The sequence below is a fragment of the Bos indicus genome, chromosome 1, assembly GCF_029378745.1.
Source record: "Bos indicus isolate NIAB-ARS_2022 breed Sahiwal x Tharparkar chromosome 1, NIAB-ARS_B.indTharparkar_mat_pri_1.0, whole genome shotgun sequence".
Classification (NCBI taxonomy): domain Eukaryota; kingdom Metazoa; phylum Chordata; class Mammalia; order Artiodactyla; family Bovidae; genus Bos; species Bos indicus.
Genome location: NC_091760.1, coordinates 67,668,217 through 67,686,199, shown reverse-complemented (window position 1 = coordinate 67,686,199; position 17,983 = coordinate 67,668,217). Strand labels below are relative to the sequence as shown.

Sequence of the window (17,983 nt, the reverse complement as noted above, 5' to 3'; positions counted from 1 at the left end):
TTTCCTATTACAATATTGCTCTAAATTCATTTGAATTTTTTTTCCTAGCAGCTTCAATTTAGATCTGATTCTGACATAAAAGTAAAATGTCTTGGTTTTGTGCTAACCATTTTTTGTTTGGTTTTCAGGTTCTGTTTGTTCCCAGACACTGGTGGCATTATGTGGAATCCATTGATCCTGTCACTGTCAGTATAAACTCGTGGATTGAGCTGGTATTTTCCTTTTCTAACAAATGTCATCTCCTTGCTTTTAAGATACACAGTGCCTGTCTTTATAACTTGATGATTAATTTTAACCAACACTCCCGTGCTACCTTGTTTGCTGTGCTATGGGTTATGGATTCTGTGCTCTGTTGGTGGGTGGTGAGGTTGGAAATAGGGTTTTTGTGACACGCTGTCCTCTTTCTTCTCGGGGCACAGTGCGCCCTGAGGTTGGTGTGCCGGGCCTGCTCCCTTGACTGTTAGGAGAACTGTGTTGGGCCTGGCTGAACCTGCCACACACGTCCCATGGTGCTAGTCCCATCCCACACCATCTGGGCTGGAAATATCTGCTTCTTGGCTCAGTGTCCTCATTACTAATTGCACAATTCACAGTCCTGAGTTACACATCTTTTCAGAGCAGTCTTTCAGTGCTAGGTTTTATCATTTTATTTCTGCCAAAGGCTTTTTCCCTCCAATATGCTATGCTTAATCCTGGTTGCCTGTTCCACTTGACAATTAGAATGGCTACCATTATGGTTCAAGTCTGTCTCTCCCACCTGAAGCATTGTTGCATCTGCACATGCTTTAACCAGAGACTTTGATCACAGCCATGGCTGGCGTCTTTCATTTAGCATAATGTTTTTAAGAATCATCCTTGGAGTAGTGTGTATCAGTACTTCATTCCTTTTTTTATATAGCTAAAAAGTACTGTTTAGACATACCACATTTTGTTTATCCACTAATCAGTGATGGACCTTTGGATCGTGTCTACTTTTGGCTCTTATGAATAATGCTACTGCTGTCATTTACGTACGTGGTTTTGTGTGGATGTATGTTTCCATTTCTTTCGGTATATACCTGGGTGTGGAGTTGCTGGATCATATGGACATCAGCCGGGCAGGCCAGCAGGCTGGAAATTCAGATGAGTTCAAGTTGCAGTCTAGAGTCCAGAATCTGTAAGACAGGCTGGCAGGCTGTATGTAAACTGGCTTAGGATTTCTGTTGCAGTCTTGAGGCAGAATTTTTTCTTCTCCAAGAAACCTTAAATTTTGCTCTTAAAGCGTTCAACTGATCAGATGAGGTCCACCTGCATTATTGAGGATAATCTGCTTTTACTTAAAGTCAGCTGATTATAAATGTTAATCACATCTATGAAATATCTTCACAGTGACATCTAGAATAGTGTTTGACTAGACAATTGGTCACCATAGCCTACCCAAGTTGACTCATAAAATTAACCATCTGGTAACTCTAGATTTAATTTTCTGAGGAATTGCCAGAAATTGCTATTTTCCAAGCAGTGCACCATTTACATTCCCCCAACAAAGTATGAAGATTCTGATTTCTCCACATCCTTATGAACATTTGTTATCTGTATTTTTTATTATAGCCATCCTAGGAGAAGTGGTATCTCATCTTGAGGATTTGCTTTTTTTTTAAATTTAATATTATGTTTCTAATATTCATCTGTGTTTCTAATATTCATCTCTGTTGTCACATGTAGCTGGTCATTCATTTTCACTGTGGTATAATAATATCCTCTAGTGTTAATGTACCACAGTTTATCGATTCATTTTTCTGTTGATGTCTAATTGGGTTGCTTTTAGTTTTTTTGCTTTTATAAATAGAATATTCTTGTATACATGCGCAAGAGTTTCTCCAGAGAATGTGTATATATCTAGAAGTGGAATTGCCATCTGTAGGGTGTACAGTACTCAGGTTTATAATATAATGCCTGCATATTTTCCAAATGTCTGTCAGCATACATTCCCGCCATCAATGTATAAGATTCCTGTCAATTATTTGACATTTCTCCATCATTTGGAATTATCAGACCCTCTTTTGCCAGTCTCATGGGTTTCTTGATTTGCATTTCCCTGATTATTAATGAGGCTAAGCTTATTTTCATGTGTTTATTACTCATATAATTGTTCTTTTTTTGACATGTTTGTCTTCGTGGCTTTTGCCCATTAAAAAAAAAAATGGGTCATTTGTCTTACTGATGTGTGCAGATTCTTTATATATTTTGCAATCAGTTATATATGTTACAGACATCTGGCTTCTTTATTTCCTTTATGGTGTCTTTTGATGAACAAAAGTTACTAATTTTAATGTAGTTTATCATGATTGCCATAGTTTATACTTATTGTATCTTAAGATACAATAGATAGATAGATATTTAGCCTTCTCACTCTTGTGGCCAAGAATGTTGTTGTTGTTCAGTCACCAAGTCGTGTCCGACTCTTCACAACCCCATGGACTATAGCACGCCAAGCTTCCCTGTCCCTCACCATCTCCTGGAGATTGCCCAGTTTTATGTCCATTGCATCAGTGATGCCATCCAACCAAGAATGTTTATTAAAATTTTTTTCCCATTCCTCAAAAAATTAGCTTGTCAAAATAATCCTCTATTGGGATTATTCATTTTCATGTGATACTTTTTAAAAGAAACTTTAAACATGTCAGAGACTGGAAAATGCTGAAGAAAATATCACAGGTGATTCATACTTAAGGCCTATTTCTTACAGAAAGGACCCATACTTAAATTTAGTTGGCGAAATATTCTGCAACTCTTTCTAGGTGGCAGAAGATAGTTAACACGTAAAAATCGTGGTCTGCCAACAGCATATTCATTCCTTTAGTAACAAAGCTTATGTTGATGAAAGAACAAAACAGCAGTTAAGAGACTCTCCTCTGTTTTAAGCAGTGAGACCCAGAGACAAATGAAACACTGTGTCTTCTTTTTTAACCTTGACTTAGGAAGAGGACCACCAAACCCGGGTAGAAGAGGCAATCACCCGCATGCTTGTGTGTGCCCTGAAAACTGCAGAGAATCCACACAATACCAGAGCTTGGTTAAACCCAACTGAGGTAGGTCTCTTCCACTTTTCATCATGGCAGTTACTATCCTGTGATAAACCAACTCTGACAAGAACGCTTGTTTTCCAATTTATGTAAGTATGTATAACCATTTTAAGGAGTTTTTCTTTTTCCCTAGCTTGAGGAAACATCCCATGAAATCAATTGTCACTACTTAAATGGGGCCATCTCTGCTTTTTTTAATCATTATGGAACGTCTGAAGTAGTAGAAACCCAAGCACTGAGAACCAACAGAGAGTACACGATAAAGGAGGAGTTAAACATGCACAGCCACGTGGGGGTAGAACAAGCTGGTGGCCACAACTTAAGCTCAGAAACAGTGAAACAGGAGGCAGCAAGTCCTTTTGGCCTTGATCTGGTACCTGTCACACCAAGTTCCGAAGAACCATCCTCAGAAAGAGGAGGCATATTTGAAAACGATGGTGAAGACTTTGTCAGCAAAAATGGAAAATCCTTTGGAAAGAGGCAGCGAATGATGAGTGAGAGTGAGAATGCAGTTGTGGAACAGATTGCTTCAGATAGGACTGTGGCCGTTTCCCAAACATTCGTTTCTACAGATGACTTGCTGGACTGCTTGGTGAATCCACAGGTAACCAGGATAGTGGCACAACTTCTGATTCAAGGAAGAAGTACGTGATTCTAATAGAAAATGATTTTCTAAATACTGTTTTAAGAATATCTTTAAAATAATGTAGTTTTTAAATAAAAGATGAACCAGCAAAAGTTCAGTTTGCACATGCTTAAAATGTACTGTTCTCACCTAATTAAATTTTAGTCTTTTGCCACCTTCTGGCATACACATTGCTCTTTGGACAGCCTGGCTTTTTGTTGTTTGTATGCCTCTTTCCTCAGTGCCTTTGCCTTGCCTCTCCCATCTCATACCTTCAGCCTGTCTCAAACACAAGCTCCTGGTGTTCTCAACAGGAAGTGGTCTCTGCATCAGCCTCAAGCAGGGGTCAGCCTGCTGCTTGTTTTTGTAAATAAAGTTGTATTGAAACACGGCCATACCATTCATTTACATATTGTCTGTGGTGGCTTTAGGGTTACAGTCACAGAGCTGAGTCGTGACAAAGGCAGTATGACTTACAAAGCTGGAAATATTCACTGGAACTCCTTATAGAAAAAGTTTGCTAACTTTTTAATGGATCAAAGGCATCCATTGGGTGAATTCTATCTTTTGTTATTTTTGGCAGGGGGAGGGATTGCAGTTGCTCGTTTCAATAGGTATTTTGGACTCTATGTAGTAAGGTGATGTGGGACAATTTGTGATTGTACTAGGTTGCCAACCTCTTAATTCAAATGCAGGGTGAATTCTCGCCTTGATCTGAAGTGACCACACTTCTCACGTGTGTAGGATTCTCACTGGTTAACCCCTGTGCTCCAGAGTAGAGTACCCATCAGGAGAAAAGTAGGTGGGGCCTCTTTGTGGAAGGAGCTGGGACAACTAAGGACAACAGCCCTGCAATAAAAATGACCAAATGCTGCTGACTCCTGAAGCTAACAGAAAGCTTGTTTCGTCAACTTAATCCCACTCTCATTACATTTGCAAGATGTGGGGATTATTACTATCGTTACTGTTCAAGTACGAATTTAAAAACCAGATTGATCTCAGTAACCATTCATAAAAAACACATAGAAAAGATATACAAAGTCACCTTTTAAGAAGATTGACTATTGGTCTCATCCTTCTCACTTTTCAAACTGAGGGTATCAATAAATCCCAAGAGAGTGCTGGCTTTCTGGGAGAAAGGAGGAAGGGAGGTGAGCATGCCCAAGAAAAGAATGGTCTGAAAAAAGATCCTTCTGTAGGGTCTTTGGCCCATTTTTCTTATGTACATGTTTCAATGCTATTCTCTCAAATCATCCCACCCTCACCTTCTCCCACAGAGTCCAAAAGACTGTTCTATACATCTGTGTCTCTTTTCCTATCTTTCATATAGGGTCATCATTATCATCTTTCTAAATTCCATATATATGCATTAGTATACTGTATTGGTGTTTTTCTTTCTGACTTACTTCACTCTGTATAATAGGCTCCAGTTTCATCCACCTCATCTCTTTAATGGCTGAGTAATATTCCATTGTGTATATGTACCACAGCTTTCTTATACATTTGTCTGCTGATGGACATCTAGGTTGCTTCCATGTCCTGGCTATTATAAACAGTGCTGCAATGAACATTGGGGTACACGTGTCTCTTTTCCGTTTTGGTTTCCTCAGTGTGTATGCTCAGCAATGGGATTGCTGGGTCATATGGCAGTTCTATTTCCAGTTTTTTAAGGAATCTCCACACTGTTCTCCACAGTGGCTGTACTAGTTTGCATTCCTACCAACAGTGTAAGAGGGTTCCCTTTTCTCCACACCCTCTCCAGCATTTATTGCTTGTAGACTTTTGGATAACAGCCATTCTAACTGGCGTGAAATGGTACCTCATTGTGGTTTTGATTTGCATTTCTCTGATAATGAGTGATGTTGAGCATCTTTTCATTTGTTTGTTAGCCATCTGTATGTCTTCTTTGGAGAAATGTCTGTTTAGTTCTTTGGCCCATTTTTTGATTGGGTTATTTTTCTGGAATTGAGCTGTAGGAGTTGCTTGTATATTTTTGAGATTAATTCTTTGTCAGTTGCTTCATTTGCTATTATTTTCTCCCATTCTGAAGGCTGTCTTTTCACCTTGCTGATAGTTTTTTTCATTGTGCAAAAGCTTTTAAGTTTAATTAGGTCCAATTTGTTTAATTTTGCTTTTATTTCCATTACTCTGGGAGGTGGGTCATAGAGGATCCTGCTGTGATTTATGTCAGAGAGTGTTTTGCCTATGTTTTCCTCTAGGAGTTTTATAGTTTCTGGTCTTACATTTAGATCTTTAATCCATTTTGAGTTTATTTTTGTGTATGGTGTTAGAAAGTGTTCTAGTTTCATTCTTTTACAAGTGGTTGAACAGTTTTCTCAGCACCACTTGTTAAAGAGACTGTCTTATCTTTATTGTATATTCTTGCCTCCTTTGTCAAAGATAAGGTGTCCATAGGTGCGTGGATTTATCTCTGGGCTTTCTATTTTGTTCCATTGATCTATATTTTTGTCTTTGTGCCAATACCATACTGTCGTAATGACTGTAGCCTTGTAGTAGAGCCTGAAGTCAGGCAGGTTGATTGCTCCAGGTCCATCTGGAGGATGCACTCACCACTATCTCACACTGTATATTTACCTAATTATTTGATTGTTGTCTGTCTTCCTACAACTAGAATGTCACTGCATTAGAGCTTGGTTTTGATTATTGTGTATTTGCAGAGCCTTGATCAGTGCCCAGCATATGGTAGGTGCTCCTTAAATATTTGAGTAGATTTTTTTTAAAGGAGGCTTTCCTGGTGGCTCAGACAGTAAAGAATTTGCCTGCAGTGTGGGGAGACATGGGATTGATCCCTGGGTTGGAAAGATCCCCTGGAGAAGGGAATGGCAACCCACTCCAGTATCCTTGCCTGGAGAATCCCATGGACAGAGAAGCCTGGTGGGCTATAGTACACGGGGTCACACACGACCGAGCGACTAATACTTTAAAAAGGAGACCTTGTTGACCGATACTGCATCAAAATCATTGGGGCAGAGGATGTTGTGGCTAAGTATAAGATGTCTGTTTTCTGTAGCACGACATGCGTGCTCATTCACTAAGTCATGTCCAGCTATACTGGAGTGGGTCGCCATTCCCTTCTCCAGGGGATCTTCCCAACCCAGGGACCAAACCCATGTCTCCTTGGTCTCCCACATTTGCAGGTGGATTCTTTACCACTAAGCTGCCTGGGAAGCCCCATCTATAGTAGATATATCCCTATTGCAGAAATAGACATGTCCTGGTCTTCAGATCCCTTTTTTTTAACACCTCCCTACACTGAGAGCTCCCCCACACCCTCCTTCACTCAAAATTCCCTCACCCCTTCCCTCACGGGCTTCCCAGGTGGTTCAGTGATAATCCGCCTGCCAGTGCAGGAGACGTAAGACACACAAGTTCAACTTCTGGGTTGCGAAGATCCCCTGGAATAGGAAATGGAAACCCATTCCAGTATTCTTGCCTGGAGAACTCCATGGACAGAGGAACCTGGCGGGCTACAGTTGATGGAGTTGCAGAGAATCAACACAACTGAGCACGCATGCACCCCTCCCTCACCCAGAATTCCCACATAGCCTTCTTCACGGAGATTTGCCTCACCCCCTCCCTCCCAAATATTTTGCTATCTTTGCTACTTCTTTGAGCATTGTTTTTCAAGTTGTAGATCGTGACCCATTATTGTTCACTCACTAAGTCATGTCTGACTCTTTGTGACTCCATGGATGACCCATTGGCAAGTCATAAAATCAATTTGGTGAGTGAGACCAGGATTTTTTTTAATGAAAGAGTACATAATTTCAGTGAATTTGGTAGTCAATGTATTTTGTGAAACTGTCCAGCGAGCATTTTTTTCAGGGTAAGTATATTTCATAATATTTTCAGTTATATCTGTATGTATACTAGGCCTGACATAAAATGTACTTCTTAGTGTATGTTGGGGTTGGAAAAGTTTGAAAGCTGTTCTCAGTCAACGTACTGAATTCTGTTAAAGGTCTTTGGCATGCAGAGACCTGGGTAGAGAGTTAAGACATTGATGTGAATGGATTCTAAATGTAAATGGGTGTTGGGAGATAATATCTTAATTTTATAGAGATAGAGATTATGACACAGAAAGAGATCCTGGCTATCTGCAAATTGGGATTATAAGAGGGAGAAAAGATAATTGAAAGGGGGAGGTTGTCAGCCACCAAGTAGGGGTCCATTTCATCCTATATTTCCCAGATAAGCATGCCCAAATGAGTGAAATCAATTATTAAATAAATAGTTTGATTCTCCAGGCAGGAATACTGAAGTGCGTTGCCATGCCCTTCTCCAGGGGATCTTCCTGACCCAGAGATTGAAACCGCATCTCTTACATCACCTGCATTGGTGGGTGGGTTCTTTACCACTAGTGCCACCTGGGAAGCCCCATCCAGAGGTTAGGGGGTTGAAGTTGTTACACCTAAAGTTACAGTATCCAGGTATTAGCAGGGTGGCCTATCTGGTAGGCACAATGGCTGGGGCCCCTGAGCTTTTAAGGTCTACAAAAATGTTTTAGTTTCTTAAAAAAAAAAAGAATCCAACTTCGATATATTCATGGTTATACCAATGCAGTAGCAACTTTTCCTGGAGTAAGGGGCCCACAAAGGTAAAGGTGCCTACTTGGATGGTAGGGGTCCTGAGGCCAAGAAAGAGTGCCTTTATCCTCCTGGTGACCCCTACCATCCAAGTTCACCATCTGTCCTGGCTCCCCACGGGCATAGCTCTGGCCTCTTGGCCTTCAGAACTTCAAAATGAAGAGCCTCTACAGTGAAAACCAAAGCCAGAAAGGACAAGGCCATGGAAATATGAGGATAATGTACACATTGTTTGAGATGTTCCTGAGTCAGTAGCATTAACCTAGAGGCCATGTTCTACAGTAGGAAGATCAAGAGGCTTGAAGACACAGAGACCCAGATTCAGTCGCTGGCTCTCAGGGCTGTTATGCAGGGGACCTCAGGCAAGGAAGCTTCTCATGCTCTAAGCAGTAGTTTCCTCAATTTTAAAATGGGGATATAATTCTTTAAAAAGTGTTGGGGGAATGAAATAAACACTGTATGAAGGCACCTATTATACTACGTGGTACAATTTAGGCACTCAATAATGTTTGAATCTGAAATTAGGGAAATTATAAAAGAAACTTGCATTACTATCCAATAGATAGGGGGTTAGCAAATTAGTAATATGACTGCTTAATTCCTTTGGTTTATTTATGCCCAAGGGTTTAAAATCATCAAAAGCTAGGCTGCCAAGGAAAATAAGCTATTTAACACACTTAATATAGGGTTTCATGCTGAAGACACAGCAGGCATTATCCCTTTTTCTGCTGGGCAGAACTAAGACCACGAATAGAAGTTACAAGAAGGCAGATTTGGGTTCATCATGAAAAAGGACCAGTTGGAGACCGGGCTGCTATACTGCACAACTCCATGGGACATGATTCACCTAGTCCCCAAGCTAGACCCCAGCCCCTGGCCTGTGCAGGGCATGGCAACACTGCAGTCCCAGAGCCCTGACCAGAGCAGTGCCATGTGCCCCAGCGGATTTGAGAAGAATACAGTTCCCTGTGATGGAATCTCTTCAGCTTGCAGCAAAGCGACAATAAGTCAAGGGTGTTGAAGAGATGGTTCTTGTTGGTCAGGAGTCTGACTGGGACTTCTTCATTTTAGTTTATGAAACACTTGTAGAGCATCCATTGTACATTAGGCATAGACCTCAGCCCAGGGATAAAAAGAATTAGACACCATTCCTGCAGCCAGGTAAGACAGCAGCCCCACCCACTTAGTAATACTGTGCTCCCCACAGCAGTATGGGGTCCTGACATGACACCATGTATGGGGTGTAATACTGTGCTCCCTACAGCAGTATGGGGTCCTGACATGACACCATGTATGGGGTGTAATAATGTGCTCCCCACAGCAGTATGGGGTCCTGACATGTCAGTGGCAGCTGAAACTGTGTCACCGTGTCCCCTGCCTTTAAGATTAATGTTATTCTCTCCTTCCTGGAAGGAAATGACACACCTGTACTTCTATAGATTCGATGTCCATGATTAAGGACACACAGTGCTAACAGTTATCAGATTTAAATTCTCAAATTTATTGCTCTCAAGATAGGTTTATTCCAGTTATGAAAGAGAGGCTGGAGAAAGTCTGATTTCAGTGACAAAGGTCCTTTGATCTTAGAAAAAGCTGTTAGAGAAAAAAAAAAAACAAACTACTACTTGCTTTACAGTTAGATATGTATAGATAAATAATATCTTCTGCAAAGGTTACCAAAATGTTAATATCTAAAAGTAATGAGGTACTCTGGGTAAGCCTGGTAGTCATAAAATACCACAAATAAATTTGGATTTTGCAGACAATCTGTGACAGTGTCATATGAGTCAGTAGGATTTTGGTGGTCCTTTGGAGGAGGCACAATTAATGATCCGTTTCCAAGTGTGTAGCATCCAGTGAGTACTCGCACATAATACATATGCTTCTTCCCATTTATGTCTGGTCTGGAGTACACATCACTGGCGGAGTAACTGGCATTGACAGCAAAATAGGTTCCCTTTCCATATGCTGTAGCTGTGACAAGAAAAACAAACCATCCTTAAGGATTTCCAATCAGTCCATAATTTGACACACTGATCCAGTATGTCAAATAATGTTAAAAATAATGTTCGGTTCTTTCTAAAGCCTCTTTTAAAAAGTTTTGTGTGTGTTTTTAATTTTTAAAAATCATTCCTCCACCCTGGAGGGCCAGTCAGCCCCTTTGGGATGAAATATACTGAGTCTAACCTAAAACTTTGGTTGTCGTATAGCCCCCAACCATGAGAGAACACAATGCCATCCACGCTGTCCCCAGCCAGCTTGGACTCTCATGGCTGACACCTTCTTTGAAGCAGCCAGATTACATGCTTCCTTACCATTCTTTCCAGCGTAACTGCGGTTAAAGCCTTTTCCGTTGACAAGTGCCACTGAGTCAGCATCTGTCCCATGGAAGAGCAGCTTCTCATTGGTCACCTGGCCATTCTTGGCATCCATACTGTTTTTCTTTGTCTGATAGTGTTTCCAGAGCTCTGGATTCTGAATCCTCTCAATCTGCAAGTCAATAAGGAAAAATTTCCTGTCACTGCTAAGAGCCCTTGGCAAGATGCAGGAGATGAAACATGACCACTATTTTTCTTAAGTACAGATTACAATGAACAGCAAATTCAATGCCAGATGACACATTCTGCATTCAGAAATCTTTTTAGGTCTAGAGTTTCAGAGAAATAGGCCTAGATAAGAATATTAATTTAATTTTCAACATCTTTTATGCACCATATGAGAGCAGACAACGTTTAGGATCGTAAGTCCTCAATATATGAACTTGGCTGACCAAAGCCTCTCCAGCTTCTCACTGCTCCTGTTGCCATCTATCTCACTTTGTCACTTTGCTGCACTCGTCCCCAGATCTGGGATACTGGTTTATCTAGCCATGTTCTAACAGGAGGAGAAGAACCAGAGTGTCTAGGCAAGAAGGAAATTTTAATTAGTGAAAATTAATCTCTGGTCCAGTTGGAAGAGTGGAATAGGAGGGGATCTGGTTATAGACCACAGTGGCCATGCTTTGACCATACTCTTTGGCCTCCAGGATCATGGTGGAAACTCCTTGAGCCTTGGATTTCAGATCAGTTTCTACATTCCCCTAATCACCAGGCAGTGGCAGTTTCATAAGGTTGACTTGGGAAAGAGTGAGGGGCGGGCGAAGGGGGCCAGGACCCTTATGACTAGGCACAAGGTGAAGGTTCTATGTGGTCAGAATCTTCTAGTTCAAAGAACTCTCAAGTCTGACACCATTATTACGTGCCTTAATCTGTTTTATTTTTTCAGTTTTAGTTTCTTATTTAAGATAGTTTGCCCACTAGTTCCAAGTCTCAGCATTATCATGTATTTTGTTGATTCAATTTATAATCTTAAATTTTATTTTTCCTTTTGCCTACAACTAACTTTTTAATCTTCAAACTGTCCACTTCCATTTTATTTCTATTTACTTTAAATTTTACTCATTTAAAAAATAATTGTATTTATTTATGGTTCTGGGTCTTTGTCACTGTAAGGGCTTTTCTCTAGTTGTGGCGAGTGGGGACTACTCTCTGGTTGGGGTGAGGCTTCTCATTGTAGTAGCTTCTCTTGTCATGGAGCACAGGCTCTAGGGCATGCAGACTCAGTAGTCGTGGCACAAGCGCTTAGCCACTCTACAGCATATGGAACTTCCCAGGTCGGGGATCAAACTCATGTCTCCTGCATTGGCAGGTGAATTCTTTACCACACTGGGCCACCAAGGGAGCCCTATTTTACTCATTTTTTAAAGCCTTAAAATTTTATTCATACAGAGTTTTGAAACATTCTTTTAAAATTTGTTTATTTTTAATTGAAAGATAATTATTTAAAATTATGCTCATAGTTCAATAAAAATAAAAAGTTTGATACATTACCTGCAAAAAATATTCTTGCAAAAACTTATCTGAATTTACCCAAGACTTTCAACCTAACTGTAAGTTTACCAGAAATAAAGAGGACAGGGAATAACTTAAATGATTCCATGAGGAATCAAACAAATTAGAATCTATAAGAAAACTGCATGGATTCTTAAAGAATCTAGGCAAGATAGAGTCAGAATGTGGAATATTCTATAAAACAACTAGCTTAAACTCTTCTAAAGTTTCAGTATCATGAAAAATAATGTTTAAAAATGCAGGAGTACTGTTCTAGATCAGAAGAGATGAGGGAGATATTAATATAATGACCAGGTACAATGTGTGAATCCAGATGGAGGCAGGGGTTGAGGGGACATTCTAAGAAAGCTGTTTTGATTGGGGAAATTTGAATATTGACTCTCTATTGGATATTATTAAATAAAAATGCAAACTTTCTTACATGGGATAATGATATTTGTGCTATTTAGGAGAATGCCTTTATTCTTACAAGACATGTGCTAAAATATTTAGGAGTATCATGATATCTGCAACTTACTTTCAGTTGTTTCAGGAAAAACAGCAAGGGGGTGCAGGGAGCGAGCTCCGCCCCTGGCAAAGGTCGTGAGGAAGGAGGCTTGGCATACGCAAAGGCAGGATCAAGCCTCAGGAGTCTCCCTGGAAATTCTCGAGCAATCTACCCCCAAAACCAGAGTCTGCCTACTTTCTGCTTTGTGCTTTCACCTACACGTCTGACTTTACGGGGGGCTGTCCCCCACTACCTCTCTCTGAAAAAAGAGTTAGCTTACAGCTCCAGTTAATAATTCCTGGGTGTGACAGTGTTTCAACCTACAAACTCCCTTGGAAGTCCTCTAGCCTGCCTGAATAGGTTTTTCCGGCCACATGTGATTGTTCAGAGCCTCCAAACTGTGAGAGGCACGAGATGTTCTAAACTGTCTAAATACAGATTCCTTTGAGCAGTTAAAAGATTGATTAGAAATTGTATTGGTGAAGGGATTTTCACTTGTTGGGCCAATGTTTGCTGCTAAGTCTCCATATCCCTTACCTGCTGTGTCCCTGGCAGTGTATTGATTAATATAATTGGTGTAAATAGTAGCTTTAATGTTTGTAACCTGGGAACCTTGAGTTAATTCTTTTTCTTGTTATAGCCCACCACACCTTTGCTCTGTAGGAATGCAACTTTATCTAATGCTTTTTGGAGGCTGGCGCCTGACTTTAGAATAATCACCTTTAGAGAAAAATAAGTTTCTTAAAATGTTAACAGGCCTCCGGGCCAGAAGATGATGCAAATCACCTAAACTTTTGCATATGATAAGTTTGCAGGAAGAAAGCCTGGCTTACTGCATGACTCTACCCCTCCCCCCATTATCCTCTATGCATAACTTAAGGTATAAAAACTACTTTGGAAAATAAAGTGCGGGCCTTGTTCACCGAAACTTGGTCTCCCCATGTCATTCTTTCTCTTACCTTCTGGCTGAATTATTCAGCCTCTTTTCTCCACTGAATTTCCTCACTGCGCTATCCTTATTCTATTACTCTTTATATCCTTAATTAATGTTTAATTAAGCAATTGTTTCCTGATCCTCGCCGACGCCGTCCCCGCTTCGAATTCCCTGGTTCCACCGGGGCTGGACCCCGGCAAGGGGGAAGAAAGCAAATGTTACAAATCTTAGTCACAGGACATGACAGTCATGGAGGATGACAGACCACCCATTTTTCATGTTAGTGTTTTTGTACTACAGATACCTCCACAGAGGTGCTTTTTAGGTACAATCTAAAGCTTTGCTTTTACTGGTGTCATAGACCAAGATTTCACATAAGATTTTATTTGAGGGTTTCCCTGGCGGTCCAGTTAAGTTAAGAATCCGCCTGCCAATGCAGGGGACTTGGGTTTGATCCCTGGTCCAGGAGGTTCCCACATACGTGGGGCAACAAAGCCCATGTGCCACAAGTACTGAGCCAGAACTCCAGAGACCATGAGCTGCAACTACGAGCCCGTGCACCACACCTACTGAAGCCCGTGCGCCTAGAGCCTGTGCCCCTCAGCAAGAGAAGACACTGCAGCAAGAAGCCAGCACGCTGCAACTAGAGCGTTGCCCCCACTCGTCGCAAGGAGAGAAGACTTGCAGCAACGAAGACCCAGCACAGCCAAAAATAAATAATAAATATATATATTTTTAAAGATTTTATTTGAAAAAAGGGTTCCACTACAAAAGAGTGAAGTCATTTCTCTAGTGAAGGTCTGTCAACACATGGTAAGCCTTCAGGGCCTGCTGCAAACATTTCCGGTCACCTGGGTAATCCTGCTCAATCCAGAATTGGCATCTCATCACTTTTGTGCCAGAGCCCAACCCCCAGAGGACTGTAATTGGTATTTTGAATGAAACTTCTCCCAGAACCAGATCATCACTGAGCTGTGTACTTGAATTATGTTTTCTTGGTACCACATAGAATTGTTCTGCTCAACAGGTTTATATAGAGGGATCTATCTATCTATCTGGCAAGCTTATTTTTTCTTCCAGTTTTATCGAGATATAGTTTTCATGCATATAGCCCTGTATAAGTTTAAGGTGTACAGCATAGAGATTTGACTTAAATATATCATGAAACAACCACCACAAGTCCAGTGAACACCCGTCATTTCATAAAGATATAAAATTAATGAAATAGAAACAATTTTTTTCCTTGTGATGAGAACTCTAGGATCCACTCTCCCAACAACTATCACACATGACATAGTGTGTGAAAGCAGTGTTAATTATATTTATCATGTTGTACATGACATCCCCAGGACTCCTTTATCTTATAACCACAAGTTTGTACCTTTTGCCTACCTTTCAACCCATTCCCTCTCCTGGTACCCCCTGCCTCTGGCACCCACAAATCTTGTCTCTTTCTCTATGATGAGTCTGTTTACTTTTGCAGTATAATTGACCTACAACACCATGCTAGTTCCTATTATATAACATAGTGATTCAATACTTCCATGTATTTCAAAATGATCACCATAATAAGTGCAGCTACAATCAGTCATCATACAAGGATGTGACATAATTACTGACTATATTCTCCACGCTGCACACTTCATACCTGTGACTCCACTACTGTGCAACTGGAAGTTTGTACCTCTTAATCTCTCACCTATTCCTCTCCTTCCTATATTGAGAGACTAAAACAAAATACACTGGCACAAACTTTGATACTGAATTCATTGTGAGTATGACTATGAAGATATTCACAGGAGAACTCTCTCAGGAGTCAGTCTCAGTATTGTGAAGCATTAAGTCTCTTAATCAAATGCTTGCTCTTTGATTTATAGACATTATAAAACTTAAAGTTGAGCATTTACTTCTATGCATTGTCTACTAGGAAGCACAAGAATGAATTTGAGGGCCTCTTCTAGTAACTATCTGCTGCTAAGTCGCTTCAGTCGTGTCTGACTCTGTGTGACCCCATAGACGGCAGCCCACCAGGCTTCCCCATCCCTGGGATTCTCCAGGCAAGAACACTGGAGTGGGTTGCCATTTCCTTCTCCAATGCATGAAGGTGAAAAGTGAAAGTGAAGTTGCTCAGTCGTGTCTGACTCTAGCAACCCCATGGACCGCAGCCTACCAGGCTCCTCCATCCATGGGATTTTCCAGGCAAAAGTACTGGAGTGGGGTGCCATTGCTTTCTCCGAGTAACTAGGACCTGATAAAATACATGTTATGTATTTTTGTAAACTAACGGTACTAACAGTATTAGGAAACTAATTTCCCTACCCTCTTTTTTTATCCATTTTCTTCATTTATTTATGTTATTTGAAGGACAGCTTTGTAGGACACTTCAAATCTTTTTTGAATTATTATTATCATCACTTAAGTACATGAATAACAGAGTGGTGGCAGTGCAAAAAGAGAATAAGAGAAAATTTGCAGAGAAAGAAATATAGGCCTTATTGAAAGACTTGTTATTATGGATGAAAGGAAGGTACTCAAAGATCTCTAGTTTTCCTCAGAAAGTGATGGAATCAAGGACAGAAAGTGGGAAGGAAGGGGAAATGATGAGATAAGCTTTATGGAGATTGAGTTAGCAGACAGATATTCAAGCGGAGATATTTTTTAGGCCATTGGTGTGTTCTAGGGCTTGAGTCAAAGATCTAGATTGGTGATGTTGATTTGAGAACTATCAACTGAAATAATAGCTGCAGGTGAGAAGAGTAAAAACAATCCTTGGTAAAGCGCAGAGACAGAATGGTGGTACTGGTGTAGTTGCTCAGTCATGGGCAACTCTTGCAACCCCATGGACTGTACCTGCCAGGTTCCTCTGTCCATAGAATCTCCCAGGCAAGACTACTGAAGTGGGTTGCCATTCCCTTCTCCAGCAGAGACAGGATACCAACATATAAATCTGTGGGTAAGCTAGGATTAGGGGTTTAGAGGAGAAATACATACCAGAGATAATAAAAGGAAAATTAGTTAAAAGAAGGAGAGGAAAGCATCTAAATATTGTCGTACAAATCCAAGGAGAAAATAATTTCAAAAAGCAAACTTTTTAAACTATTTAAAAGCAGAAGATCCAAAATAAAGGAAATGAACAAGGAAGGCACCACTGGATTATCAAGGAAGAGGGCACTGCTGACCTGTGAGTGGTGGTGCAGAAGCATACAACCCTGATCTGAGGAGCCTCCCTGTGTCTCTCTGTCGTGCTTGCTAGTTATCCACTCCAATTCAGGAGCCATATTTAGGCATTTTTGTTAGCTTGCTTCACAAAGTAAATATATAGTGTTATAATATTGTATTATAATCTAATATGATACTGTAATAACACAAGAAGCTCAATGACTCAGTAATCATAGTGACAGGAGTAGGATCTAGAATTTAAAACCTAATTACCATAAAATATTCTAATTTGGGATAAAACAAATGAGAATGAAAATGTATTTATCCAGGACCATGACAGCCCTTTTTCTACCATGGAGAATCCCCATGTCCGCAGAAGGCTTACCCTCTCTATTTTGAAGTGTGCACAGGTCTCTTGAAACTTGCTCGCCACAGTTCTGTATTCTGGATGATCAGGCTGTAGCTCAACCACACAGACTTTCTGCTGCTTCATATCACTCCAGTATGGGGGCAGCTCAACTGCAAAACAGACATTTGAAAACTCCCTTGCACCTGAGAAGCCTCATCTACGTAGTCCATATTCCTGGTATGCTTTGAAAAACTGACTACATTTGTGCTCTTGTTTTACAATCTCCTAATTTGAAGTGTACAAGAAGCCTCTTATCTTTCTAGAAAAAGGTTTCCAAAATGTGAGCCACAGATAACCCAAATCAGAACCAACTATAATGCTTGTTTAAAAAAAAAAAAAACCCTCACAGAGACTTACTTGGTGGTCCACTGAATAAGACTTCATCTTCTAATGCCAGGGTACACGGGTTCAGTCCCTGGTCAGGGAACTAAAAGCCCACATGCTGCAGAGCAACTAAGCCCACGAATTGTAACAAAGAGCCCCCTCACCTCAATGAAGACCCAGCGCAGCCAAAAACAACAACAAAGACAGACAAACAAAACGCTCTCACAGATCTACTGAATCAAAATCTGAGGGTAGAACCTGCATCCTACAGGTTTGATCATGCTCAGATTTGAGAACTCTTGGTGCAGTATAACTCAGCCACATATTCTGCTCAGTCTCTAATCAGTCAGAATTTAATAATTTTGCAATATAAACAATTTTCCTACAATGTTTGCAATAAATAGTCATTAATGTTTTGCTTACAAATGCATGGCTCTTTGCCAGAACTCAACACCACTACCACATCCTTCAGATCCATTCTCC

General features: G+C 40.6%; 2 protein-coding genes across 7 annotated transcripts in view; one reads left to right on the top strand and one right to left on the bottom strand.

The window, feature by feature from the left end:
* HSPBAP1 (HSPB1 associated protein 1) overlaps positions 1-4,081 on the top strand; it is a 57,408-nt gene extending 53,327 nt beyond the window's left edge. For all 4 annotated transcript variants that reach the window (XM_070800038.1, XM_070799978.1, XM_019956459.2 and 1 more), the window contains 3 exons: positions 129-212; positions 2,961-3,071; positions 3,199-4,081. In XM_070800038.1, the coding sequence (XP_070656139.1) occupies positions 129-212; positions 2,961-3,071; positions 3,199-3,717 (714 nt within the window). In that variant the 3' untranslated portion in view covers positions 3,718-4,081. The remainder of the gene's footprint in view (positions 1-128; positions 213-2,960; positions 3,072-3,198) is intronic.
* The window catches only part of PARP14 (poly(ADP-ribose) polymerase family member 14), a 60,914-nt gene that overhangs the window by 4,734 nt on the left and 38,197 nt on the right, over positions 1-17,983 (bottom strand). The window contains exons 15-17 of one of the 3 annotated variants that reach the window (XR_011569621.1): positions 17,153-17,286; positions 10,613-10,787; positions 1,059-1,287 (exon numbers count right to left, since the gene is read on the bottom strand). Coding sequence is in view for 2 of the 3 variants with exons in the window: in XM_019956344.2 (XP_019811903.1) it covers positions 9,982-10,271; positions 10,613-10,787; positions 17,153-17,286 (599 nt within the window). In the remaining variant the exon portion in view is untranslated. Of the gene's footprint in view, positions 1-209; positions 1,288-9,774; positions 10,272-10,612; positions 10,788-17,152; positions 17,287-17,983 lie in introns of those variants that run through there. The other 2 variants (XM_070799864.1, XM_019956344.2) reach the window with 2 other exon arrangements.